General features: G+C 42.2%; 1 protein-coding gene across 1 annotated transcript in view; it reads right to left on the bottom strand.

The window, feature by feature from the left end:
- Positions 1-758: 758 nt before the first annotated feature.
- NETO2 (neuropilin and tolloid like 2) overlaps positions 759-26,918 on the bottom strand; it is a 49,603-nt gene continuing 23,443 nt past the window's right edge. Inside the window, exons 2-9 of the mRNA XM_056525643.1 lie at positions 21,123-21,179; positions 19,656-19,796; positions 18,506-18,754; positions 9,680-9,724; positions 9,466-9,593; positions 6,907-7,135; positions 6,382-6,495; positions 759-1,771 (exon numbers count right to left, since the gene is read on the bottom strand). Of these exons, the coding sequence (XP_056381618.1) occupies positions 1,191-1,771; positions 6,382-6,495; positions 6,907-7,135; positions 9,466-9,593; positions 9,680-9,724; positions 18,506-18,754; positions 19,656-19,796; positions 21,123-21,179 (1,544 nt within the window). The 3' untranslated portion in view covers positions 759-1,190. The remainder of the gene's footprint in view (positions 1,772-6,381; positions 6,496-6,906; positions 7,136-9,465; positions 9,594-9,679; positions 9,725-18,505; positions 18,755-19,655; positions 19,797-21,122; positions 21,180-26,918) is intronic.

Below are 26,918 nucleotides of genomic sequence, written 5' to 3'. Positions count from 1 at the left end.
TGTAGTGGCAGCAGGTATGTCCAACAAAAATTCATCAGTCGGGGTTCCATTAGTCAGCCCCCCTCACTGATCAGTGTCTTTAAAAAAAATAAAAAATAAACTCTATAAGTGGTCTCTGTTGATGTATATGGGAGTTTTCCTGATAAATAGGTGATCTTGTAAATACCCCATAGCATTGTAACCCTAAATTTAGAGCTCAGTATAAATTTTATCTAAGGACAAATAGGATCCAAACAGAGGTACTATACAGTAGCACAGAGTGCCTATGGGTCTGTAATGCATAAACTGCAAGCCTCATCCTCAAAGCTTTGCTACATGCATAGGGTCTAGCCTAATGGGTTGTTCACCGTTCATAAAATGACGGCTTAAATTGATCATATGCTGTCACTTTCTGATCAGTGGGGTCCCATCTAAAGCTGGTGGCCATTATATCTATTTTACAAGGATAACTATGATGGTGACAGAATGCTGAATCCCTTTCATTCTGTCTGGGGATTCCAAAAATAAGAACCCCATCAATCTGAGAGTGATTACATATCTATACATGACATTTATAAAAGGAAAATCCTGTTTTCTGGGAAAGCTTTATGAAGACAACAATTTCATGTGAGGGGCAATAAGTTGTCCTTAAAATTAATTCTTACATTAATTAAGATAAAGTTTATTTTATGACCATTGATTTCTGAAGATTTATTGTCATTGTACATAGCCTAGAACTTCAAAATTACAAAAAAAAAAAAATTAGAACAACGCAAAAATACTTTCAAGGCTCTTTTCTTTTATTTCCCGCTCCGGTAGCACCATTTATGATCCTAGAACATTTGTATCAGAAGGTAAACAAATTTCTATTTTGTGTAAAAACTTAAAGGCAAGGAAAAAAAAACAGATACAAAGAATCATAACAATACTGATCAGTGAGTGTTAATCCCCTCTCCCACCCAACCCATCATGGCGGGTACAGTTTACGTAGAATCCTATTAATACAGAGAACCAATTCCATGCAAAATACTCAGTTTATTTTTTTGTGATTCCTGCTCAAAAAATATAGAGCTTTAATGTAGAAGTCTATGTAGTTTATTGGAGCCTCGAATTGTCACCTTTTAGAAAAATGCAATGATTATCGCAGATTGTCTCAAAAATATATCGCTTTAGTAGAAGGAATCAGATTTTTGTTTTAATCTGTGAGGCAATTAAAAGTCAATAGACATTGAACCCTGAGCACAGTCTTCTCGGCCCCGGACATAAATTTCACAAGGGATTTCCTCCATGACGCGGTCTTCTATGCCTTTATCCGAGCAGTCATGAGACTGCTTGAAAGCATAGGTGCTTTTCTTGAATGTACTATTAAAGGTTTTCATTGGTTGTGGTTGGGCAAAGTCATTGCGGAATGGAAGGTCCATAGAGCTCAGGTTGGTCCTGCTCTGTTTCAGGGTGGCAGTTTGGGATCCACAGTGATGGTCGTGAATGCAGCGGGAAGTTGTAGAAGAACGTCTTGTCTTTTGGTAGTTTTCCAGTTCCTCCGACAAGTCAGCCAAATCTGCCGAAATCTCTTTGTCCCTGAGGGAGAAGAGTTCATAGTGTGGGGGATCAAACACTTCCTGGAACCCAGTTTTGTTGAAGGTAGTCTTTCTGGCCATGATTTTCTTTCGAGGCTGCTTGACTTGCACCAAGATGGAAATAAGGAGGAGGACCAAAACAATCCCAGAGGTAATCCCAATGATGGTCCCATGTGTCTTGGTGATTTGCTCAAACAGCCCCGCTTCCTTCTTTTCTGTAAGATAATAAAATAGGGAATATTTATCAATCATGTGACAGGATGGTGCAAACTAAGATTAATTTGTCAAAATGTTGCACATAGTGTGGTAAATTTGTCTCAACTTGATAGTTATAGTCACAAAAACTCGGGGCCGCAGCCCAGAGCACAAACCTCCTTATGATAGGGCTCCCCTAAAACTTAACTTTCATTTAATAAATATGAATAAATAAAATATTATATGTGAAAAAAAACATACATTAAAACAAAGTGTGGTTACATTGTATATGTGTATGAGTCACTGTTGGACACTATAGTGGAGATTGTCCACCAGTGACTCATACACATATACACAGTGACTCATACACATATACATATACATATACTCATACAAATATTTTACTTATTCATACTGTATTTATTAAATAAAACTTAAAGGAGTACTCCAGCGCAAAATAACTTATCCCCTAGATCGCGGGGGGTCCTGTTTGGCTGTGAACAAAGCAGGCTGGCAGCTCTGAGTGTTTAGGACTCCAGCATGAGTCAGAAATGCTTGCTGACAGGACTGATCGGGAAAAATACAATAGAAAGAAGCATATTTTTCATTAACATGCTATTGGAAAGTTATTCAACATTCATTAATCTTAAATATATCAAAAGTTTATTTGATGAGAGGTACCCTTTAAAGGGGTACTCCAGTGGAAAACTTTTTTTTTTTAATGAACTGGTGCCAGAAAGTTAAACAAATTTGTCAATTACTTCTCTTAAAAAAAATCTTAATCCTTTCAGTACATTTTAGCAGCTGTTTGCTACAGAGGAATTAAAAGTTTTCCACCGGAGTACCCCTTTAAGGTACTTTTTCAGAGTGTTAGAATGTTGTAAGTAATTCTCCCTCAGTTATTTATTATGCTTTATTTTTCTGCATGTTAGTATTAGTTGAATGAATGAATGAGAAAAAACTATTGTTTATAGTTCATTGTATAGATATGACCACAAGGTGGCAGGTTAGATCTATATACAGACAAATATGCCTGCTTGTGTAGAAGGATAATGTATCTTCGAGCTTTTTCATGACGGACAATATATTTTTCATGTTCGTTTATATACCTGTAGACAAAGTGATTTTTCCTCATGCTCCTCTGGCAATTGCACATGCATAGTGTTTGTTTTTCTTTTCAGATACATGGAAGAATATTTATTAAGTGCAACATAATATGGACAGAAGCTTTAACCCCTTAAAGGTTTACTCAGGTGAAAAACTTTTTTTTTTAAATCAACTGGTGCCAGAAAGTTAAACATATTTGTAAATTAATTCTATTAAAAATCTTAATCCTTCCTGTACTTATTAGCTGCTGAATACTACAGCGGAAATTCTTTTCTTTTTAAAACACAGAGCTGTCTGCTGACATCACGAGCACAGTGCTCTCTGCTGACATCTATGTCCATTTTAGGAACTGTCCAGAACAGCATATGTTTGCTATGGGGATTTGCTTTTACTCTGGATAGTTCCTAAAATGGACAGAGATGTCAGCAGAGAGCACTGTGCTCATGATGTCAGCAGACAGCTCTTTGTTTCAAACGGAAAAGAATTTCCACTGTAGTATTCAGCAGCTAATAAGTACGGGAAGAATTAAGATTTTTTAATAGAAGTAATTTACAAACCTGTTTAACTTTCTGGCACCAGTTGGTAAAAAAAAATAAAAAATAAAGTTTTTCACCGGAGTACCCCTTTAAGGACACAGCCAATTTTATTTTTAAATTTTTGTTTTTTCCTCCTTGCCTTCTAAAAATCATAACTCTTTTATATTTTCATCCACAGACCCATATAAGGGCTTGTTTTTTGCGCGACCAAATGTCCTTTGTAATGGCATCAATCATTTTACCAAAAATAAATATTGGGGTGAAAATCACAGAAGAATTGTGAGAAAACTGTCACACACAGGTACAGACACTATATTATGAACTATACTAACTTTACAGCCCCTGTAGCATAGTCAAATAAAAAAAAAATCCTGGAATACCCCCTTAACAAAGCTCACCCATAGTAACTGCAAGTCCCCGCTCCTTCACCCCTACATATGTTTCGATACTTCTTTGTCAAGAGGATCCTCTCGACAAAGGCAACACCCAGCATTACTTGTGGTATTGTTCATGCACTTGTGTGACTATACTTGGGGGCAGAGTATGCCTAGGACTATTATGCTTACCCAGCACTGAGAGCACCTTTGCAATGACAAATATGTGTATTATGTGAGTAATGACATGGCTGCATTATATTGCTAGCAGACCACAAGTTCTCCTATGTATTGCACTAGGCTTTCATTTTTGAATTGTAATATTGCATCTACCATGGTAATATTTTTAATTATGTAATAATAAATTTTGGTTTTTAAAAACGCATTAAAGGTGGTGGTATAAACTCATTTTTGTATATGTATACTTTTCTATTATTGTGCGGCTTTAAAAAAATCTCAAACTTTTTAAACAAAAAGAGTATGTTTAAAGGGGTACTCCGGTGAAACTATAATTTTTTTTAAATCAACTGGTGCCAGAAAGTTAAACAGATTGGTAAATTACTTCTATTTAAAAATATTAACCCTTCAAGTACTTATCAGCTGTTGTATGCTCCAGAGGAATTTCTTTTCTGTCTGACCACAGTGCTCTCTGCTGACACCTCTGTCCGTGTCAGGAACTGTCCAGAGTAGAAACAAATCCCCATAGCAAACCTATCCTGCTCTGGACAGTTCCTGAAACAAACAGAGGTGTCCGCAGAGAGCAATATGGTCAGACAGAAAAGAAATTAAAAAAGAAAAGAACTTTGTGTGGAGCATACAACAGTTGATAAGTACTGGAAATAATACAATTTTTAAATAGAAGTAATTTACAAATCTGTATAACTTTCTGGCACCAGTTGATTTAAGAAAAATGTTTTCTACCGGAGTACCCCTTTAAAATCACTTTATTTTGACCACTTATAACTTTCTAATTTTCTTGTATACGGGGCTGTATGGGGCTCATTTGTGTGCCGTGGTCTGTACTTTTTATCGGTACAACTTTTGCCTATATGTAACTTTTTACTCGCTTTTTATAAAAAAAAAATTGGAATGTGATGTCACAAAAACGCAGCCTTTTTTTTTTTACGTTTACGTCTTTCACCACACAGGATCATTAACATTATATTTTGATAGTTCGGACATTTACGCATGCGGCGATACCAAATATGTTTATAAAAAATGTTTTTATGCTTTTTGGGATAAAATGTGAAAAAGGAGCCATTTACATTTTTATTGGGGGGAGGGGCTTTTTTTTACATCTTTTTTATATTTTATTTTTTACACTTTGTATTTCCCTCATAGGGGACTATTTATAGCAATCATTAGATTGCAGATGCATAGCACTGATCAGTATTATCGGCGATCTTCTGCTCTGGTCTGCTAGATCTCAGACCAGAGGAGAAGACCCCGGAATGACGGCCGGAGCGCGTAAGGGGACCTCTGGCCACCATGTTGGATGGGCAATCCGATCCTCCATTCAAACGACCGCAATGCCGCAGATGCCGTGATCTGTATTGATCACAGCATCTGAGGGGTTAAAGGGATTATCCAGGAAAAAAAAACTTTTTTTTAAATATATATCAACTGGCTCCAGAAAGTTAAACAGATTTGTAAATTACTTCTATTAAAAAATCTTAATCCTTTCAGTACTTATGAGCTGCTGAAGTTGAGTTGTTCTTTTCTGTCTAAGTGCTCTCTGATGACACGTGTCTCGGGAACCGCCCAGTTTAGAAGCAAATCCCCATAGCAAACCTCTTCTACTCTGTGCAGTTCCCGAGACAAGCAGAGATGTCAGAGAGCACTGTTGCCAGACAGAAAACAACAACTCAACTTCAGCAGCTGATAATTATTGAAAGGATTAAGATTTTTTAAATAGAAGTACTTTACAAATCTGTTTAACTTTCTGGAGCCAGCTGATATATATATATATATATAAAAAAAAGTTTTTTCCTGGAATACCCCTTTAATGGTGGACATCAGTGCGATCGCTGATGTCCACCATTACTGGCGGATCCATGGCTACTGATAGCAGCCTGGACCTGCCGTGAGTCATGTATATGTACATCCTGGTGCATTAAAAATCAGGGCATCAGGACATACATTTACGTCCTATGTTGTTAAGGGGTTAAAGGGATTGTCCAGAGAAAAGGGTGCTTTTTTTAATCTGGTCAAGTAAGGGATAAGTTTAAAAAAATTAAAAGATCCCGTGCTGCCAGCATAATGAAGCTTTGTTTCTCTCTGCCCAGCACTTCTGGGTTTGGGGATATGATATCACATGCCCACTCAGCCAATCAGTGTCTGAAATGAGACATCACTGCGGCTGCTGATTGGATGAGTTGCCGTTTGACGTCAGTTAATTTTGTTACTTGCACCTCCATGACCAGATAAAAAAAAATAACTCTGGAGAAGTTTAAAGCTACAGAACTAGAGGATAGGTAAGGGATGATTCTATGTACTTTTGCCCATATTTTTATGTAGTTGTACAACAGTTAAAGAGACTTATCCCTGCTTTATACTATCATGAATAGATTTTGGTTTAGTGAGTGGTTCCAGTAAGGGGCTGGAGACACTTACCTTTACAATGGTTTTCATCCCAGGGATAGGCACAGTTCTGAATTCCATTGCAGACCAGGGAGTTGTTAATACACATATTACTATGGCAGAAGAATGTGCTGTCCATACAGGGAGCTGTAACAATGAGAGAAGGACATTATTAGGTGACAGTTTTTCCCTTATGACATAGTTGCCATTCATTGATAGCATTTATATGGTCTAAGCACAGGATTGTAGCTATAGGTGGTACAGTTGTGTTAGTTGCACTGGGTTGCTTTTCTTGCTGTGACACTGTAATAACATCTACTTGGAGAAATTCCTAGGAAGGGGGAGGGGCCTGGGAAGGGGAAGCATACGGATTTAAGCGCCTTTCAATGTGTACAAACCATACACAGTGAGCACCACCTAGTCACAATTGCAAGCAACCAAGCATAATACAATTTATCAAATCTGAAAAACAGATTTCCTTTATATATTGTGAAATAATTTTGGTAAGATTTGTCGACCTTTAAAACAGAATAGTAGTAAATAACTTTCATAACTCACGTTCCACAAAAGATGTAAAGAGCATCCGGAAACGGCTAAGTCGACTTCCTTCATCTGCCCACATCCGTACAACCCCGGTCCCAGTTTGAAGCATGACATCATTGGCCACAGTGCTGCAGAATTTAGCTTTTAAGTTTTCTATGGAGCTGCTTCCATCATACACGGCCACAAAATTCCTCTTGCATTCATTGGAATGTTCCATCTGATAGTCCAGGAACCTTAAGTAAATCTGGATAAATATGCACATATTAAGGGACGATTTTTATTTAAAGATTCCAATGGATGATGCATGTTAAGGTATGTGTGTGGTTGACCAGTACAGGAGGAAATGTTGCCCTTTACCCTTGCTGCCTGGTCAGGCAGTCTCCTTCAGTGTCCCCAGGGCCCCTTGCACCGGCCCCCCCCCCCCCCCCCCCCCTGTACATATGTTCTTCAGTGTATTGTATTATAAAATGTGTTTTATCTTTAAGAGTTATGTCATATGATTGTTTCCCAGGTGATACTAGTGACCAGGTGATCCCAAGAGTGACCTATGGGCTCCCTGCTAGTCTCCCCCATTATAAGCCCTGGGTGGGGCTAGTTTCTCTCTCTTTGAACTCTGCTCTTGCTTCCTGCTGAGGTCCAGTGCAGTCGTGCCTAGTGTGTGTGTCCAGAGTGTTGGAGGCCTCAAAGTCAAGTCCTGCAGCCACAATCAAGTCAAGTAAGCTAAAGTCACAGCTTTATGAGTCAAGTCAAGTCAGTCCCAGTCATCTGTCAAATCAGCGTGGTCTGCATTCAATTGTCCAGTCCTACTACAAGTCCCAGCAAGCTCTCAAGGTCTCTGCGTTACTGGTCACCTCCTTGGGCCCTGGCTGATCTGTATAGACTTTACCAACTTTCTACCCTCAGTAAAGCTACCATTGCCCGTAACTTGGCGTTGGAGTCTTTATTGCCCCCGTGCCTAGCCCAGGATCCAGCAGTGGTATACCTTTAGGTGGTTATAGGCTAAACCATGCCCTTGTGTCACGAATACAAGGGGTTAATGTCATCTGCCCCTAGGGTAACAACATCTGCCCTCATCACACCCCGCTACCACGTGTGTCTGCCATAGGATACCCCTAGTCAGGAGCCTTGGGCAATGTAAATGGAATGATATCAATATCTGAAAAAGGTCTCTATGAGAAAGATTAAAAGAAAATCCCAGCACTCACTGCTTAAAATTTTTGCTGCTTTTAGTTGATCACATAAGTGGAAGAGAATGAGATCACAAAATCTTTTTTGCAGCCAATGTAAATTATGCAAATCCACTTTTATAGGTCATGTACAGCTACTGAAGTAAGGAATAGACAAGTGTATCAGACTACACAAAGTTTGTTTGTGGTCTGTTACCCACACATAAGTCTGCATTTTGGATATCAGGAGGGGTCCCAGTGGTCAGATCCCCTACCGTCCTGACACTTGTCCCCTATTTTGTGGATGGGGGATAAGTAAACTTAGACTAGCCCTATAAGGCTATTTGAAAAGTTGCTCCCTCTTTCATTTTAGATGTGTTGGAGCAATATAAAGGTTGGACACAGTAACTGTACAACTATAATACACACACCTGTAACAGTACAACTATAATACACCATGATTAACAGTTACAATATGTATTAGCTCATTTAAATGTATTTACTGAATAGTTAAGACAACAGAAATCTGATGCACAGATATAGTAACTAAATGTAAACCACATCTGGAACTTTTGCAAGTTGCCCCACTAAGGTGTCATATAACTGAAAAACATACTTATACATATACATAAATAAGGTTTCTTCATGATACTACCATTTTCTGAGCCTGAGATTGTGTCTACCGTAAGAGAACTCAATATACAATAAAAGCATAAAGCATAAATGGAGTGTAATGTTTAGCCTTTCCAGGGCATGCTGCAAAGAAAGCGAGCAGCACACAGACAGTAATCAGCTATTAGGGGTCCCTCTACCATAAAGATTCAGGAAAGTTTCTGGCAAGTACTTACACATGATTTTATTGATACTTGTGGCTGCTCTAAAGGGGTTATCCACTATAAGGTGATTTTAGTAATTACCTGCCAGAACTGGATATTTCCTGTTGAATTTGGTTCTCTAAACTACACACCCCATAGTTCCATGCTTGTAAGTATGAGGTCACTTTCCTCCCTCCCACACATCAGCCACCCCACCTATTGAAACACACCTGTGATCCCTTCAATGCAATAGACCAGTGTTTCCTGATCAGGATGCCTAGAGCTACTGCTAAATGAACTCCCATTGAAGAAAAAAAGAACATTGAAGCAGGACAACCTCCCTCTGATCACCTGACTTGTGATGTCAGGTCTTGACACACTGCAACCTGGGAAATCCTGAGACATAAGTAATTTTGTATGCTGTTAAAAATAAATATTGGGGCGAAAATCACAGAAGAATTGTGAGAAGACCGTCACACACAGGTACAGACAATATATTATGAACTTTACAGCCCCTGTAGCATAGTCAAATAAAAAAAGATCCTGGAATACCCCTTTAAAGTCTTCAATGTAATGACCCCCAAATGACTCACCTTGGCTTTTGGCGTTGCTTTAATCGTCCATATACAGTCCACAGCTTGACCGGCCTTCAGTTTATCCCCTTGTTCTACTTGGCTGGAGCGGATTATTCCATCTGGTCCTGATAACTCAAACTGACAATCTGAGAGAAACAAAAGAAGAGACTGTCAGTAGGATATTAGACAACTCATATCTGACTGCAAAACAGTAAAGAAGGCAACTGCTGACCTGGAATAGGATTGAGAATTCCTCCAAGATAACTGAAGTCTGGATCTGCAGGCAACAGAGATTGAAATGCTTTATTAGAACACCTTATTTCAAACACTAAAATGCAATTCACTCTATTTATTAAATGGGTTTTGTCATTTGCAAAAACGTATTATATAATGTAAATAATAATATTATATGTATTTTTGTAATATACATTGGTTAAAAAATGTGTATGTGTTTGGGTAAAAAAAAAAAAGTCTTGTCCCTGCAGCTATTGCCTGTGTGTCTCTGTGCAGAGACAAAATACAGGAAATGTGGGTGGACAAGCAGGACTCTGTACACTCAGGGCAAGCAGGGCTCTGTACACTGAGGACAAGCAGGGCTCTGTGTCCTGAGGACAAGCAGGGCTCTGGGTCCTGAAGACAAGCAGGGCTCTGGGACCTGAAGACAAGCAGGGCTCTGGGACCTGAAGACAAGCAGGGCTCTGGGCACTGAGGACAAGCAGGGCTCTGGGCACTGAGGACAAGCAGGGCTCTGGGCACTGTGGACAAGCAGGGCTCTGGGCACTGTAGACAAGCAGGACTCTGTGCACTGTAGACAAGCAGGGCTCTGTACACTGTAGACAAGCAGGGCTCTGTACACTGAGGACAAGCAGGGCTCTGTACACTGAGGACAAGCAGGGCTCTGAGCACTGAGGACAAGCAGGGCTCTGAGCACTGAGGACAAGCAGGGCTCTGTGCACTGAGGACAAGCAGGGCTCTGTGCACTGAGGACAAGCAGGGCTCTGTGCACTGAGGACAAGCAGGGCTCTGTACACTGAGGACAGGCAGGGCTCTGTGCACTGAGGACAAGCAGGGCTCTGTACACTGTAGACAAGCAGGGCTCTGTGCACTGAGGACAAGCAGGGCTCTGTGCACTGAGGACAAGCAGGGCTCTGTGCACTGAGGACAAGCAGGGCTCTGTGCACTGAGGACAAGCAGGGCTCTGTGCACTGAGGACAAGCAGGGCTCTGTGACTGAGGACAGGCAGGGCTCTGTACACTGAGGACAAGCAGGGCTCTGTACACTGAGGACAAGCAGGGCTCTGTACACTGAGGACAAGCAGGGCTCTGTGACCTGAAGACAAGCAGGGCTCTGGGCACTGAGGACAAGCAGGGCTCTGGGCCCTGTAGACAAGCAGGGCTCTGTACACTGAGGACAAGCAAGGCTCTGTGCACTGAGGACAAGCAGGGCTCTGTGCACTGAGGACAAGCAGGGCTCTGTGCACTGAGGACAAGCAGGGCTCTGTACACTGAGGACAAGCAGGGCTCTGTACACTGAGGACAAGCAGGGCTCTGTGCACTGTAGACAAGCAGGGCTCTGTACACTGTAGACAAGCAGGGCTCTGTACACTGAGGACAAGCAGGGCTCTGTACAGTGAGGACAAGCAGGGCTCTGTGCACTGAGGACAAGCAGGGCTCTGTGCATTGAGGACAAGCAGGGCTCAGTGCACTGAGGACAAGCAGGGCTCTGTGCACTGAGGACAAGCAGGGCTCTGTGCACTGAGGACAGGCAGGGCTCTGTGCACTGAGGACAGGCAGGGCTCTGTGACTGAGGACAGGCAGGGCTCTGTACACTGAGGACAAGCAGGGCTCTGTACACTGAGGACAAGCAGGGCTCTGTACACTGAGGACAAGCAGGGCTCTGTACACTGAGGACAAGCAGGGCTCTGTATACTGAGGACAAGCAGGGCTCTGTGTCCTGAAGACAAGCAGGGCTCTGGGCACTGAGGACAAGCAGGGCTCTGGGCCCTGTAGACAAGCAGGGCTCTGTACACTGAGGACAAGCAAGGCTCTGTGCACTGAGGACAAGCAGGGCTCTGTGCACTGAGGACAAGCAGGGCTCTGTGCACTGAGGACAAGCAGGGCTCTGTGCACTGAGGACAAGCAGGGCTCTTTGCACTGAGGACAAGCAGGGATCTGTGCACTGGGGACAAGCAGGGCTCTGTGCACTGAGGACAAGCAGGGCTCTGTGCACTGAGGACAAGCAGGGCTCTGTGCACTGAGGACAAGCAGGGCTCTGTGCACTGTAGACAAGCAGGGCTCTGTGCACTGAGGACAAGCAGGGCTCTGTGCACTGAGGACAAGCAGGGCTCTGTGCACTGAGGACAGGCAGGGCTCTGTGCACTGAGGACAGGCAGGGCTTTGTGACTGAGGACAGGCAGGGCTCTGTACACTGAGGACAAGCAGGGCTCTGTACACTGAGGACAAGCAGGGCTCTGTACACTGAGGACAAGCAGGGCTCTGTACACTGAGGACAAGCAGGGCTCTGTGTCCTGAAGACAAGCAGGGCTCTGGGCACTGAGGACAAGCAGGGCTCTGGGCCCTGTAGACAAGCAAGGCTCTGTACACTGAGGACAAGCAAGGCTCTGTGCACTGAGGACAAGCAGGGCTCTGTGCACTGAGGACAAGCAGGGCTCTGTGCACTGAGGACAAGCAGGGCTCTGTGCACTGAGGACAAGCAAGGCTCTGTGCACTGAGGACAAGCAGGGCTCTGTGCACTGAGGACAAGCAGGGCTCTGTGCACTGAGGACAAGCAGGGCTCTGTGCACTGAGGACAAGCAGGGCTCTGTGCACTGAGGACAAGCAGGGCTCTGTGCACTGAGGACAAGAAGGGCTCTGTACACTGAGGACAAGCAGGGCTCTGTGCACTGAGGACAAGCAGGGCTCTGTGCACTGAGGACAAGCAGGGCTCTGTGCACTGAGGACAGGCAGGGCTCTGTGCACTGAGGACAGGCAGGGCTCTGTGACTGAGGACAGGCAGGGCTCTGTACACTGAGGACAAGCAGGGCTCTGTACACTGAGGACAAGCAGGGCTCTGTACACTGAGGACAAGCAGGGCTCTGTACACTGAGGACAAGCAGGGCTCTGGGCACTGAGGACAAGCAGGGCTCTGGGCCCTGTAGACAAGCAGGGCTCTGTGCACTGAGGACAAGCAGGGCTTTGTACACTGAGGACAAGCAGGGCTCTGTACACTGAGGACAAGCAGGGCTCTGTACACTGAGGACAGGCAGAGCTCTGTACACTGAGGACAAGCAGGGCTCTGTACACTGAGGACAAGCAGGGCTCTGTACACTGAGGACAAGCAGGGCTCTGTACACTGAGGACAAGCATGGCTCTGTACACTGAGGACAAGCAGGGCTCTGTGTCCTGAAGACAAGCAGGGCTCTGGGCACTGAGGACAAGCAGGGCTCTGTGCACTGAGGACAGGCAGGGCTCTGTGCACTGAGGACAGGCAGGGCTCTGTGACTGAGGACAAGCAGGGCTCTGTACACTGAGGACAAGCAGGGCTCTGTACACTGAGGACAAGCAGGGCTCTGTACACTGAGGACAAGCAGGGCTCTGTACACTGAGGACAAGCAGGGCTCTGTACACTGAGGACAAGCAGGGCTCTGTGTCCTGAAGACAAGCAGGGCTCTGGGCACTGAGGACAAGCAGGGCTCTGGGCCCTGTAGACAAGCAGGGCTCTGTACACTGAGGACAAGCAGGGCTCTGTACACTGAGGACAAGTAGGGCTCTGTACACTAAGGACAAGAAGGGCTCTATACACTGAGGACAAGCAGGGCTCTGTTCACTGAGGACAAGCAGGGCTCTGTGCACTGAGGACAAGCAGGGCTCTGTACACTGAGGACAAGCAGGGCTCTGTACACTGAGGACAAGCAGGGCTCTGTACACTGAGGACAAGCAGGGCTCTGTACACTGAGGACAAGCAGGGCTCTGTGCACTGAGGACAAGCAGGGCTCTGTGCACTGAGGACAAGCAGGGCTCTGTGCACTGAGGACAAGCAGGGCTCTGTGCACTGAGGACAAGCAGGGCTCTGTGCACTGAGGACAAGCAGGGCTCTGTGCACTGAGGACAAGCAGGGCTCTGTGCACTGAGGACAAGCAGGGCTCTGTGCAGTGAGGACAAGCAGGGCTCTGTGCAGTGAGGACAAGCAGGGCTCTGTGCAGTGAGGACAAGCAGGGCTCTGTGCAGTAAGGCTCTATGGCATGCTCACACAGAAGGCTGATTGACAAGCCGGGAGCCTGAACAGAGCCCTGCTTGTCCTGCCCTCACTTCCTGTATTTTATCTTCACGCAAACACACGCAGGAACAAGACAGCATTTCCTCACCCAAAAATACACATTTTTTAACCAAAATATATTACGAATATACATTTAATTGTATTATCTGCATGATATAGTTTTTGCAAATAACAGGTACGCTTAAAGTTTTTTTCTTGAAATGTCCCTGTTTTTTCACTCTGTTCCCTATTTTTATAATTTTCGCAAACATGGCCATGGTTTATAAAAAAATTCACCCTGTTATTTTGGTGCCTTTTCAGGCTGTGATTCTCACTTTTAACAGAAAGGTAAATAAATGAAAACCACCAAAGTGAAAACACATTCACACACAAGAGGGGAAAGGGAATATGAGGCAATAATGCATATGAGGAAAAAAAGAATAAAACGTCACTATGGAAAAGGAAGAAAAAAAAAGGGGAAACATAGTACATGAGGCCCAATGTGTAGGAAGCAGGAACCTTGGGCAAGGATCTGAGCAACTTTGACAAGGACCAAATTGGGCCTCTTTTACTAAGCTGAAACTGAGCAGTTTTTGTCTGGTTATTTTGTCTGAGACAAGTCTGCGCCAGTGTGTGCCTGAAATATCCGACAAACCCCAAAAAGGGGCGTGGTCTGTTTCACAACCCGACCGATTTACTATGGAATTCACAGAAAATCCTGTGGGTAAATGGCTGGAAATATCAACCTAGAAAAAGCTGGTCAGAAAATTTTCCCGACTTTTCCCAATAGTGAATAGAGAGAAATCCTGCATGTCTGAAACAACTTTTCCCACTAGTAAAAACCCGAAACTCTTAGTAAATGAGGCCCATTGTGTGTTTAGACCAATGGATCATAAAATTAGCAAAATTGCTGATTTTATTAGGTGTAACCAGTATGTGGTTTTTAGGACCTACCAAAAGTGGCCCAAAGAGGGACACACAGTGTGCCAACTACTTGGTCATGGCCACTCAAGCCTCATTTATGTGTGGGGAGTAAAGGCTACCCATCCGGTCTGATATAAGAGCTACTGTAGAACTTTTGGGTATTGGTAAAAAGTTTAATGCTGGCTGTGAGAGAAAAGTGCATTCTGCAAATGGGGCTGAAGACTAGTTACAGTATTCGTGTTGACTATTGTCTACCACCAAAAGTGCCTACAATGAGGATGTGAGCATCAGAACTGAGCCCTGGAGTAATGAAAGAAGTTGGCCTTCATAGTTTCTTTTTTACATAGTTTGCACAATGGGAACAAGGGAGGTCAGCAAAGGCAGTACAACAATCTAGCTAATGTTCTGCCGGGATACCTGTGTCCTACCATTGAATAGATGTTACTTTAACATATACCACCATACTAATACAATGTTATAGACCAAGTTGATCCCTTCATTGCAGAGGTATTCCATTATGGTAGTGGCATCTTTTAACAGGATAATGTACCCTAACACACTTCCATAATTGTTTAGGAATGGATTATTGGACATGACACAAAAATATTGACTTGACTTTCAAATTCCCCAGATCTAAATCTAATCCATCAATCCATCCATGAAGGTCTAACAGGACTTACAGGATCTTATTCTAAAAGCAAAGCTGCTACAAAAGCACTAATTAAAGGGACAGTGACCAAAGTTGTAACCTGCAAAACGATATTAAAGCATCGGCAATACATTTGATTTGTACAGTAAAGTTTACTAAATGTTTTACAGAATCCTGATATTCAGAGATCACATTCCTGCACTTTGCCTATTGGAATAGCTTCACTGACAAAAAGATATTTGTGAGGTTTACAAAGGAACAGAGGGTTAGTCTACCGCTCTGCCACATGACATATTTACCAGGGAATACTACACGCAGCATTAGCCTCTACACTTCTTGTAGCCACTGGATAAGATGGGTACTGTTCTCTATGCCAGGCAATACGGAACGCCATCAAATAGAGCATCCTGATATATTGGGCTACATTGCATCCAAGAAAATAGCATTAAAGAGCACCTGTCAGGTAAATTGACCTATATATACTCTCCCCATGAACACGTGGAGTTGTGTTGTATGTAACTTTTAAAGTTACTTTTTTTTCAGGTTTTTTGGTGGGCATGTACATAATTTATCATTATCATTATGATAAATATGCGCAGGTCCACCAAAACGAACAAAATTACTTCACAAAACCATTATTACTTAGTAAAGTAAGTTTCTAGAGAAGTGTGGTCTATGTTTGTGTTTTTTTTTTCAACCATTGCATTGTAATTTAGCATATTTTTGAAAAATCGCAAATGATAAATTAATGACCACTGCATGTAAAGTGGCCTACAAAGACAAGTCTTCATAAATTAGTTATGTGGTGGCCCAGTACGGGAGTTGTTACCCCGTTCCCTTGCTGCCCTGTCAGGCAGCCTCCCTGCCCCTGTCCCCTGGGCCTCCTTACACCCGTCCCCTCATGTACATATGTTTTGCCATTTGTTATACTGTGAAGTGTGTAAAGAAGTGTTATAACTTTAAAGGGGTACTCCGGTGGAAAACTTTTTTTTTTTTTATCAACTGGTGCCAGAAAGTTAAACAGATTTGTAAATTATATCATAATTGTGGGTATAAGTGTCAGATTGGGTTGCCCAGGTAAATATTGATAGTTAGATAGACAAGAGCCCCTCCAATATATATTTTTATTAGATTTGTAAATTACTTCTATAAAAAAAATCTTAATCCTTCTAGTACTTATTAGCTGCTGAATACTACAGAGAAAATGATTTTCTTTTTGGAACACAGAGCTCTCTGCTGAATCACAAGCACAGTGCTCTCTGCTGACATCTGTGTCCATTTTAAGAACAGTCCAGAGTAGGAGAAAATCCCAATAGCAAACATATGCTGCTCTGGACAGTTCCTAAAATGGACAGAGATGTCAGCAGAGAGCACTATGCTCATGATGTCAGCCGAGAGCACTGTGCTCGTGATGTCAGCAGAGAGCACTGTGTTCCAAAAAGAAAATAATTTCCTCTGTAGTATTGAACAGCTAATAAGTACTGGAAGGATTAAGATTTTTTAATAGAAGTAATTTACAAATCTGTTTAACTTTCTGGCACCAGTTGATTTAAAAAAAAAAGTTTTCCACCGGAGTACCCCTTAAAGAAATGTTCCCATGTGATCTTTAGTTGTCATGTGAGTTATCATGTGATTATTACCCAGGAGGTATCAATGACCAGGTGACTTAAGGGTGACCAATAGGAACCCACCAGTGTCTCCCCCATAAAAGCCATGGGTAGGCCTGTCTACACTGTACAGACTGTTCCATCTGTCACTCAGAAAAGCTACTATTGTCCGTAACTTGGCGTCAGAGTCATTATTGCCCCCTGTGCCTAGCCCAGGATCCAGCGGTATACCTTCTGGTGGTATTGAGGACAAACCACGCCCTGGCGTCATGAATACAAGGGGTTAATGCCATCTGCCCTTAGGGTAATTCCATCTGCCCTACATCACACTTCATACCACACTTATATAGTAAGTAAAAAAAATTTCCTTATTGTCCTTCTTCCTCATATACATTTTTTGGATCAGGTTGTGAGGGTCCACACCACCTCTCTGCACAACGTTACTGTCATTTTGGTACTGCACATGCCAAAACTGTACACACAGGGCTGCCAGCAGCTGGGCAGCGCTGTGTGTCAATCAAATGGCAGTGACATTGTGGAGATTTACAGCTCGTGGCAGTACTGACCCACTGGCTCCGCCTCTAGGACCCTCACAACCAGATCCCAAAGAGATTTTTTATATAGTTTTCAGTCACCAAACTACATAAAAAGGGTTGGTGTTCAAGAAAAGTAAAGTGGTTAATTGGGACAGTGAAAATATTAAAGGCAATATTACTGGTTGTCTAGGACAGTAAGGGGGTTAATGTCAGTTCATCTAGTGTTCTGCTGCAGTTAGACAGTAAATCCCAGTATCTGAGGTGGCCTAGGGCAGTGAAGAGGTTAATGTAAGGATCCCTGCTGGAGGGCTAATGTTACACACTGTGGATCCAGTGGTTACCACTATAGGCTTCAGCATTGTCTTGGCAGAAACTTCTTGTTTGTTCCCTGTATTGATCATAGACATGAGTGCAAGAATGGAAGAGGGGAGTCTGCACAGCTGGGTTGTATGCTGCACTGTTCTCGCTGTGATCAGGCAGAGTGATTCAGGAGCTCTCTGCTCAATCATAAAAATAAAAGTCAGCATTAGAGTGGTGAGGAAGGCAAGTAAGGCTGGTCACAACTGCAACCGCTATAACCTCTATAGCCACACCACGGCTTTAAAGAGGGGGGCTTCTTAGCTCACTGATAGTAACAAGTCAGTACAAAACACTATATATGACTGGAATCTCATATGAGACAAAGCATATATAGGTAGATTCATCAAAACATGTGAAGAGGAAATGTTTACTAATTTCCCCTAGCAACCAATCAGATTGCTTCTTTAATTTTTAAAAGGCCTCCAAAAAAATAAAAGAACCAATCTGATTGGTTGCTATGGGCAACTGGTTAATTTTTCCTCAGCACTGCAACAGTATGTTAAAATGCCCAATATGCTGTGTCCTTCTTTCCTCTGGCATGATATCAGGTAGGTATTGGGACAACCCTATACATATTAGTCGTATAATGTCTATTGACATCTGGGGTAGTCTAAGATCCACCCTCTGTCTCCTCAAAGGCTCAAGATTTCTAAAAACAAGAAGACCTGAAGTGTTGTAGTGGCCCTACATGCCTTGGATCTGTCAGATGGACATATTGTGTTGCATACCTGGTATAAAGGAATACTTTGCACGGAATCCCAGGCCTTCCAGCTCTTCATCTGACGTGAATTTGATCCACATGAATCGGCCGGTGGATCGGATTGGCAATGGACTCCTGATGCCGCAGTATCGGTCAATCAGTGGTGAAAAGCCAAACGGACCATCTCTAACCTCTAAATGATCAAAGCGGCACTCAAAGGATGGCTCTATGTGATAAGGCTCATCAAAGGTCAACTCGATTCTCTGGCGAGGAGCAGCTAAGGGAAAAATGGCACAGTGCTACAACAGGAAGTTTTGAGTTTTGTACAATATTTTTATACTTTATAGGTTCGACAGAGCTGCAACAAATATGCTATAATAATTCACTAGACAGGAAATCTACCTAGTTATGCATAAGCAGGGACATGAATAGATAATTTGTAATTCAAGCAGCAGCTTTCCCAGATATAGCACTAAGAACAGCTAGATAGAATTGCTAACAACTGAGCTGCAGTGGATGGCTCACATACCTAAATTTATAAGGGAGGGTGTAGATACCATAGATGCAAACTGTGGGGCTCCTATGGACCACTGGAGAGAAGGAGCCCATTCCAGGATGGTCTAGTTCATATTTAATGGCTGGTGGGATGAGTTCTGCACAGGCTGAACACTTCAATGGAACAGAGCTGAAATACCACACACAAACTGAGGACAAGAGTGGTGCTGTTTCTGGAAGAAAGCTGCTATGTTTTTCTAATTCTGGTTAAAGGGATACTCCGGTAGAAAACATTTAAATCGTAATCCTTCCAGTACTTCTCAGATGCTGTATGCTCCAGAGTAAGTTGAGTTGTTTTTTTCTGTCTGACCACAGTGCTCTCTGCTGACACCTCTGTCCTTATAAGGAACTGTCCAGAGTAGGAGCAAATCCCCATAGCAAAACTCTCCTGCTCTGAACAGTTCCTGACATGGACAGAGGTGTCAGCAGAGAGCACTGTGGTCAGACTGAAAAGAACACCTTAATTTCCTCTGTAGTATACAGCAGCTGATAAGTACTGGAGGAGAAAGACTTTTTAGGGAGTTGAATACTTTTGTAAGCATAGTTACAGTTATATCAATAATACATTTAGAAACTATAAAGCCAACTTTAATATTCACAGTGTCTCTAAGGAGAATACGAACCTTCTAAGATGTAGACACATTCCTTGTTAGGGGGGTAGGTATTTGGAAAGTTTGGGGATGCAAAATGCCCACCATTACTGGTTCTTACCCAGATACCACACTGGGTTACTGGGATGTGTTTGGCTCCTATGTTTTGTCCATCTGAGATAATAAATAAATAAAAAAATAAAAAAATATTCAGATAAGAATATAAAACAGATAGACTGCATTTACTATAAAATTATGGGTTTTGCACAATTATAAAAAAAAAAAAAAAAAGCATTACAAATGCTACAAAACCAACAAAACAAAAAAACATTGCAGTGTTTCATGCTTTATAAAAGTTTGTGTAAAGAAGGCCTTAGGCTAAGTTTCCACTTGTTTTTCTCTGGCAATTTTTGGAAAACTGCCACTGCAGTTTTTGAACTTCCTTTATATGTCCTATTCCTTTTGAATACATTTCTGGCTTTGGCTCAAAAACTGCTGTGGCATATTTCCAAAAACTGCCAGAAAAAAAAAAACAAGTGGAAACTTAGCCTTTCACTTAAAGGGGTTCTCCGGTGCTTACACATCTTATCCCCTATCCAAAGGATAGGGGATAAGATGCCTGATCGCGGGTGTCCCACAGCTGGGGACGCCCGGGATCATGCACGCGGCACCCCGTTTGTAATCAGTGCCCGGAGCGTGTTCGCTCCGGGTCTGATTACGCTCGACTGCAGGGCCGGCGGGGTGTGACATCATGCCTCTGCCCCCATGTGACGTCACGCTCCGCCCCTCAATGCAAGCCTACGGGAGGGGGCGTGATAGCTGTCCTTTGGATAGGGGATAAGATGTGTAAGCACCGGAGTACCCCTTTAAAAAAAATAAAATGCAGAAAAAAAGAGAAACATACTAAACACAAAAATGTTGCAAAAAAGGGACTTTTTTTAGGAAAACGCTATGTGAGACACCAGATTGTACAGTTATTGTTATTGTTTAATCTGCAGCAAAAACCACAACATGTAATTAATGGCTGCAGTGTGAATTATATAAGTTATTTTAAAAATATTTGTTTAATTATCAACATTTGCAGATTTTACTTTAGAACCACATGATTTCTAAAGCAAAATCCGCAGAACTGGAATTATTGTAGATACTGACTTCTCCATTAAAGTCGATTGAAAAAATCTGCAAAAAATCTTGCGCATGACATAACAAGCGACAAGCTTTAGATTTGAAATCTATGCCGCATTTCAATCTATCCATGTTATACATACTACATATATATATATATATATATATATATATATAATTCAGAGCTCTTTTTTGTTCTGTATTATCCAGCCTTTTATTCTACACTTTCACTGCTGACCATGTGAACAAGCCCCTATTAGTCAAGTCTAATCAGATCTCACATTGTATGGCATTTGGCAAGTACATTTGTAAAATGGCAAATCAAACTTGTGAAACAGTAGGCTGCCCGAGAGCATGCTCTGGTTCCATCCTTACCTTGAGTGCGCTGCGCCACTGCAATCCCCTCAACCACCAGGATGGTAATCAGCAGCACTGTCAGGAGGACAAGAGGGAGGCAGGTGAATATAAATCATTAGAAATTATAAGACAGTTGTATGACTGACATAGGCCCTTTTTTGGAACCTATATTACAGTCAAATGTCCCCGTCCAACCACAGGTCTTATGATCCAAAGTGAAAGCATTACAGGTTTTTATGATGCTGTTGGCTCCAGTCATTAGATCTGCAATCAAAATATAATGCTGTTAGTTTGGATCAGTAGATCAGTGGTTGATTATTTTGGTCATTAGATATGCAGTCAGGCCACAGCATTCAAAAAATAATATGGATGTGTGTAAAACAATCCCTCACAGTTTCCAAAAGCTCTGCTTGCTGTTAGGAAATAAAAATATGAAAACCTCTCCAAATCCTGCCTTGAGCACATGGGGACAAGGCCAATTACACTGTATAACTGTTCTCTTTTATATACGGTACTGACTTCAGCCAGGCATTTCACTGACAGCAAACAGACATCTTGAAGAAGGTAGGATTTAATACACAGATATTTGGCTCAGTTCACATCTGCACTGTGGTTTCTGTTAATAACCTATTGTTTTCTCACATCATCTATGGCATAAGTATGATGGACAATCCTAATAAACAACAAGATGTTACATAACTTAGATGCACCTGCAAGTGCTGATCGTTTAAGCCTTTTGCGGGATACTGTATACTAAACCCATGTACCACGCCTGTTGTGTGTGATAATGTTGCATAGTACCCCCCAGAACTATGATATCCAGAAACACTATGCTGCTACATATACAGCCTTCTGATCCCAAGTATCTAAGCCTATCAACTGTGATACTTTCTGCCAAGCTTAAGTATCTAAGCCTATGATGTATGATACTGAATAAGAGTATGTAAGCCATGTGACATCCTGTCTGAATAACTGCTGTATATAAAGCCTATTGTTTATACTGTTTCTGGAACTATTGTCTCTAGGCCCATTATATAATACTGTCTGCAGAATTCAATTACTATTGCTTATCTAGTTTTTCATAAGAATTTGATACAGCTCTACATAGAAGTCCCATAGAGAGATCCATGCATGGGGAGAGCAGGGAGCAGAGCAAGAGATCGCGGGGGTCCCAGCGGTTGGACCCCCTCCCCCCCCCGCCACACACACCCATCCCCTATCCACAGTTATTTAGTGTCCGGTACCCTTTAGGATAGGGGATAAGATGCCTGATCGTGGGGGTCTCGCCGCTGGGGACCCCTGTGATCTTGCATGCCGCACCCCATTAAAATCAGTCCCCGATGCATGTTCGCTCTGGGTCTGATTACTGTCGATCATGGGGACGGAGCGTTGTGACGTCACGGCTCCGCCCCTGTGTGACATCACGGCTCCGCCCCTCAATGCAAACGTATGGGAGGGGGCGTGACATCTTTCTCCGAAAGAGAGAATTACATCTTACAAAAGAGAAGATGTTGAACAATGGTCTCCTTGCATTACACTGATCTCTTGTGGGCCTACAGTTGGGTCAGTGCTGCCTGTCTTCAACATCAGTAACTTCCCCCAGCTGCACCTTTCCAAGTGTTGTTTTACAGATTGCCACCAAAGAAAGAGTAAAGTGAAGTCTACATTTTGCACCTTGCATCAGTAAACCAAGCAATGAAGAACCTTATCCAGCAGATTTAGTAATTTCGGAATGAGAGCTGGACAACCAGAGAACGTATATACCTGTAATTATACATCTACAGTAGACATTACACTTTTCAGTCCTAAAAACTCCTAGTGATCCCTAAATTTAGCTAAGCTGCTACAAAAACCACAAAAGGGAAAGTGACCAAATCTCTTTGTCTGACACCAAGGTTATAACCTAACAAATAGTATTCAAGCGTCTGTATTTGTACAAGGACTTCAGTAAAGTTTACAAGATGTTTCATAAAATCCTAGTGTTCAAATGTCTCATTACTGTACCTCATTACTGTACTTTGCATACGGGACACAACTTCACTGACAAAAAGATATTTGGAGAGTTCACAGAGGGAAATTGGATTAGTTCACCACTTTACCATGTGACATATTCATCATTACTTCTACACCCAACATAACCCCCTATGCTTCTCATATCTACCACAAGGGCAGCGACTGATGCACTTTACAAATATGACAGCACATTAAGGGGGCGCTTTTGCTAAATAAAGATCTGGTTCCTAGTTTTAGCTATGCTATGCTCTGGAATTTTCTTTTTGAGGGCACTGAAAGGGAAACTTGGAAGGGAACATTTCATATATGAGGGCACTCTAGAATGGTTTTACTGTATAAGGACACAGAGGGCGCCGTTTACTGTATCAGGGTGCATTTTAGTTGTGTATAAGGGCAATAATACAGTCTTTAGATGTGTGTCAGTATTACTGTGACGAGACAGTAAGGTGGCACTATTATTGTGTGGGGGACAAAGGGAAGAACTACTATTTGTGTTGCACTATAACCATCTGGGGCACTATCTGTTTGGTATTATTTTACTGGGGGTAACTATAGTTATGCTGGCACTAAGGATGGTAATGTTAAAGTGGCAACAGACTGGAAAGTTTGTGTAGAGGGTGGAGAATAGGTGGCGAGGGTGCAGAAAAAGTAAGATGTCAAAGTTGTATGGGAACTAAAATATGCAGACATATGAAAGAAAAAACCTGCCCTGGATGAAAAAGAAAAGAAAAAATGAACGAATGTAATAACTAGGATTTGTTCCGGTATGTGGGCAATTCAACAACAGAATGGTGATATTATTCAGTCTCTATTTGGTGGTACACTGTGAACCTCTAAACTTTTGATTCTCTACACCCATTTCCTATATGTTTAAGAGGTTATTTCCATTTACAAAGGAAATAAATGTTTGTTTTATTGACCATTTTAACTGTTTATTTAAATCAGCAAAGATTTCTACATTCCCTTCATTAAATGAATTGATATTGACTTGAAACGATTCCAACCAGTTGCTTATAGGATTGCAATAAATTTCTGGTGTTTTATAGACTTTTAGCGATTTCTCAAGGGTTTGAAATAAATCAAGTGTAAAAGCTTTAGGCTTGGTCAAGCAAAGATCAGGAAAATTATGGCCAAAGCAATTTCACGGTAAGTTTCCAATGTGTTATTCAGCATTCTGTGGGATCGTTAGTTAATTGTAGTGTTTCTTTAATTGTATGGAACAGTAATTGCGTTACCAGAGGGTGATTTATGGGACATAGTAGAAACCAGTTGGGAAAAGCTGACACCATCTTCTATTCAATCCATGAATGACCAGATTTTTATAATTCTGCCTTTTATATTGTATGTTTTACGATTTCTTGATAAAGGTAACAATACTGTACATGTAATAACTACAAGGTTTAGAGACATTGGCTTTGTGTATGACCAGAAATACTTCTCCTAAAATATTAGTTTCAATTTAAATTGTCTTTGTCCTAAAGCGAGACAAAAACAAACAATCAACACTCCCATTACTCCGCTGCTCAGCATTTGGAACAAACTGTTCCGAACGCTGGAGCTGGCACCGGGAGCTCGTGACGTCATGGCCCGGCCCCCTCATGATGTCATGCCCTGCCCCCTCAATGCACGTCTATGGGAGGGGGCATGACGGCTGTCACGCCCCCTCCCATAGATGTGCATTGAGGGGGCGGGGCATGACGGAGTACCCCTTTAAGGCTAGGTTTACACAAGTGGATCCATGATGAAGGAGAACTATAAGTCCTTCCTTTATATTTCCCATTCCTTTTGAATACAATTTAATTTACTTTAGTAATCCCTTTCACCCACTGCAGCATAGCTGCAACCCCTGGAGACCATGTGAACAATGACATATTGTCACATGGATTGCTGGGAAAGGTCAGAGACAACAGTAAAAGAAAAAGAAATAAACTCAAAGAACAATAACATGCACTCACAGCGACAATGGTGTCTATGCGTCCAGAGATCCGGGATACCGGGAGGAAATCGGGCTGGAAGCGAAGCACTCTGAGCCCTTCGCTTCCAGCCCGATGTCCTCCCGGTATCCCGGATCTCCGGACGCATAGACACCACTGTCGATGAGTGCATGTTATTGTTCTTTGTGTTTATTACGTTGTTACAAACAGCTCTATTACATGCACCCTGCAGGTGTCAAGTATCTCACAGGACTCCTAGCCACCTCCACTTCCATATTCTCCCAGCATTAGTGGCACATAGCGTAGTGCTCTCCTTTTCATTTCTCTGCTCCGTTACAAGTAAAAGAAAAAGACTTGCACTACAGCACTTCCTGGTGTGAGTCCTAGCATGAAAATGGGACAAAGTGGTAAGTGGAGGTAATAGAAGCATATTATATTATATATATTATACTATTATACTTATTATGACTTGGCATCATGGGCAGAAAAGAAAAAAAACAGGAATAACAATAGCTGGAGAGACAAGGGTTAGCTATTACTGATTTAGATGAAATGGCTGGGGGTTCCATATTGAACACTGCAGATGTATGTGTCAGTCTCTTGCAGGATGCTGGACTGGGTAGGGTTAATCCCCCCCACAGCTTTCTCAGACAGGGACTCATTGATTTCTGCCCTCAGTGATTAGGACTTAGTCTTCATTTATTTTATTAAACACCAGGAGCAGGGTAAATGCCAGTCTATTTTTCATGAAAAACAAATTTGGAAAGACTAAGTGGTGATGTTCCGGGGAAATGTCATTCACTAAATCCGCACTAGATGAGGGAGTGCATTATGAAATGGATCGGCTGAACAGTGAGATGACATTATATGGGCTGCAGGCAAGAATTCTGTATTTCTTTAAACATGTCCATAGCTCGTAACTTGTTGAGCTATGGTTCATGTTTACAGGAGATGGTAAAGTTATGGAAGGTATATAAGCCAGTGTAGATAGAATTTCCACAATATAAATCTAGGCATAGACATTTGAACAGTGGGGATTTGACTACTGATATCTCTACATCCAGATGATCGACTTCAGTGCTAGTGGCAAGTGGATCTAATGTTGACCCCCAGTCTTCTGTCAGCTTCAGATTATTATTAAACCTGTATATATCTGTAAACAACAATGAAGGTATATTGTGAAGTTCTACAGCTGACACTAGAAGGAGTTCTGGAGCTTACTGCATACTACGTTACTGCTGACTACCGTGTATAACAGTATGTAACTGAGCTCCATCTATTGGCCAGAGTATTGAGACTTTGAACCACTGTAAGGCTAAGTTTCCACTTGGGTTTTTTTTTTCTGGCAGTTTTTGGAATGTTGCCATTGCAGTTTTTGAGCCAAAGCCAGAAATGTATTCAAAAGGAATAGGACATATAAAGGAAGGACTTGCACTTCTCCTCCCTTATGGATACACTTCTGACTATGGCTCAAAAACTGCAGTGGCAGATATCCAAAAACTGCCAGAAAAAAAACCAAGTGGAAACTTAGCCTAACAGATGCTGGGAAATAGAATTATTGAATTAATTAAAATGAGTGTGAACATTCAATGTAAGGTTCATCATGCATCTTTCTTCACCAAGGTCCTCAGGACACAATTCAGGGGTTATTTGTTCTCCTTCCAAGTTACTCCCCAGATGTTTCTTGAATCACATAGACTACAATCTAAGACATTTTCAGGAGCTTCTGTATACTGCATATTTGCTTAAGTATGCAGTGATACAGGAGAGGAGATGTATCACATAATAATAATAAGACCACTCAATAGAGTTGTAACAGCTTACTATAGGACCACATAACAAAACTTAGAATGGGGCCTCACTTCAC

Source organism: Hyla sarda, chromosome 6, assembly GCF_029499605.1.
Source record: "Hyla sarda isolate aHylSar1 chromosome 6, aHylSar1.hap1, whole genome shotgun sequence".
In the NCBI taxonomy this organism is placed as follows: Eukaryota; Metazoa; Chordata; class Amphibia; order Anura; family Hylidae; genus Hyla; species Hyla sarda.
This window is presented reverse-complemented; position numbering and strand designations above follow the sequence as displayed.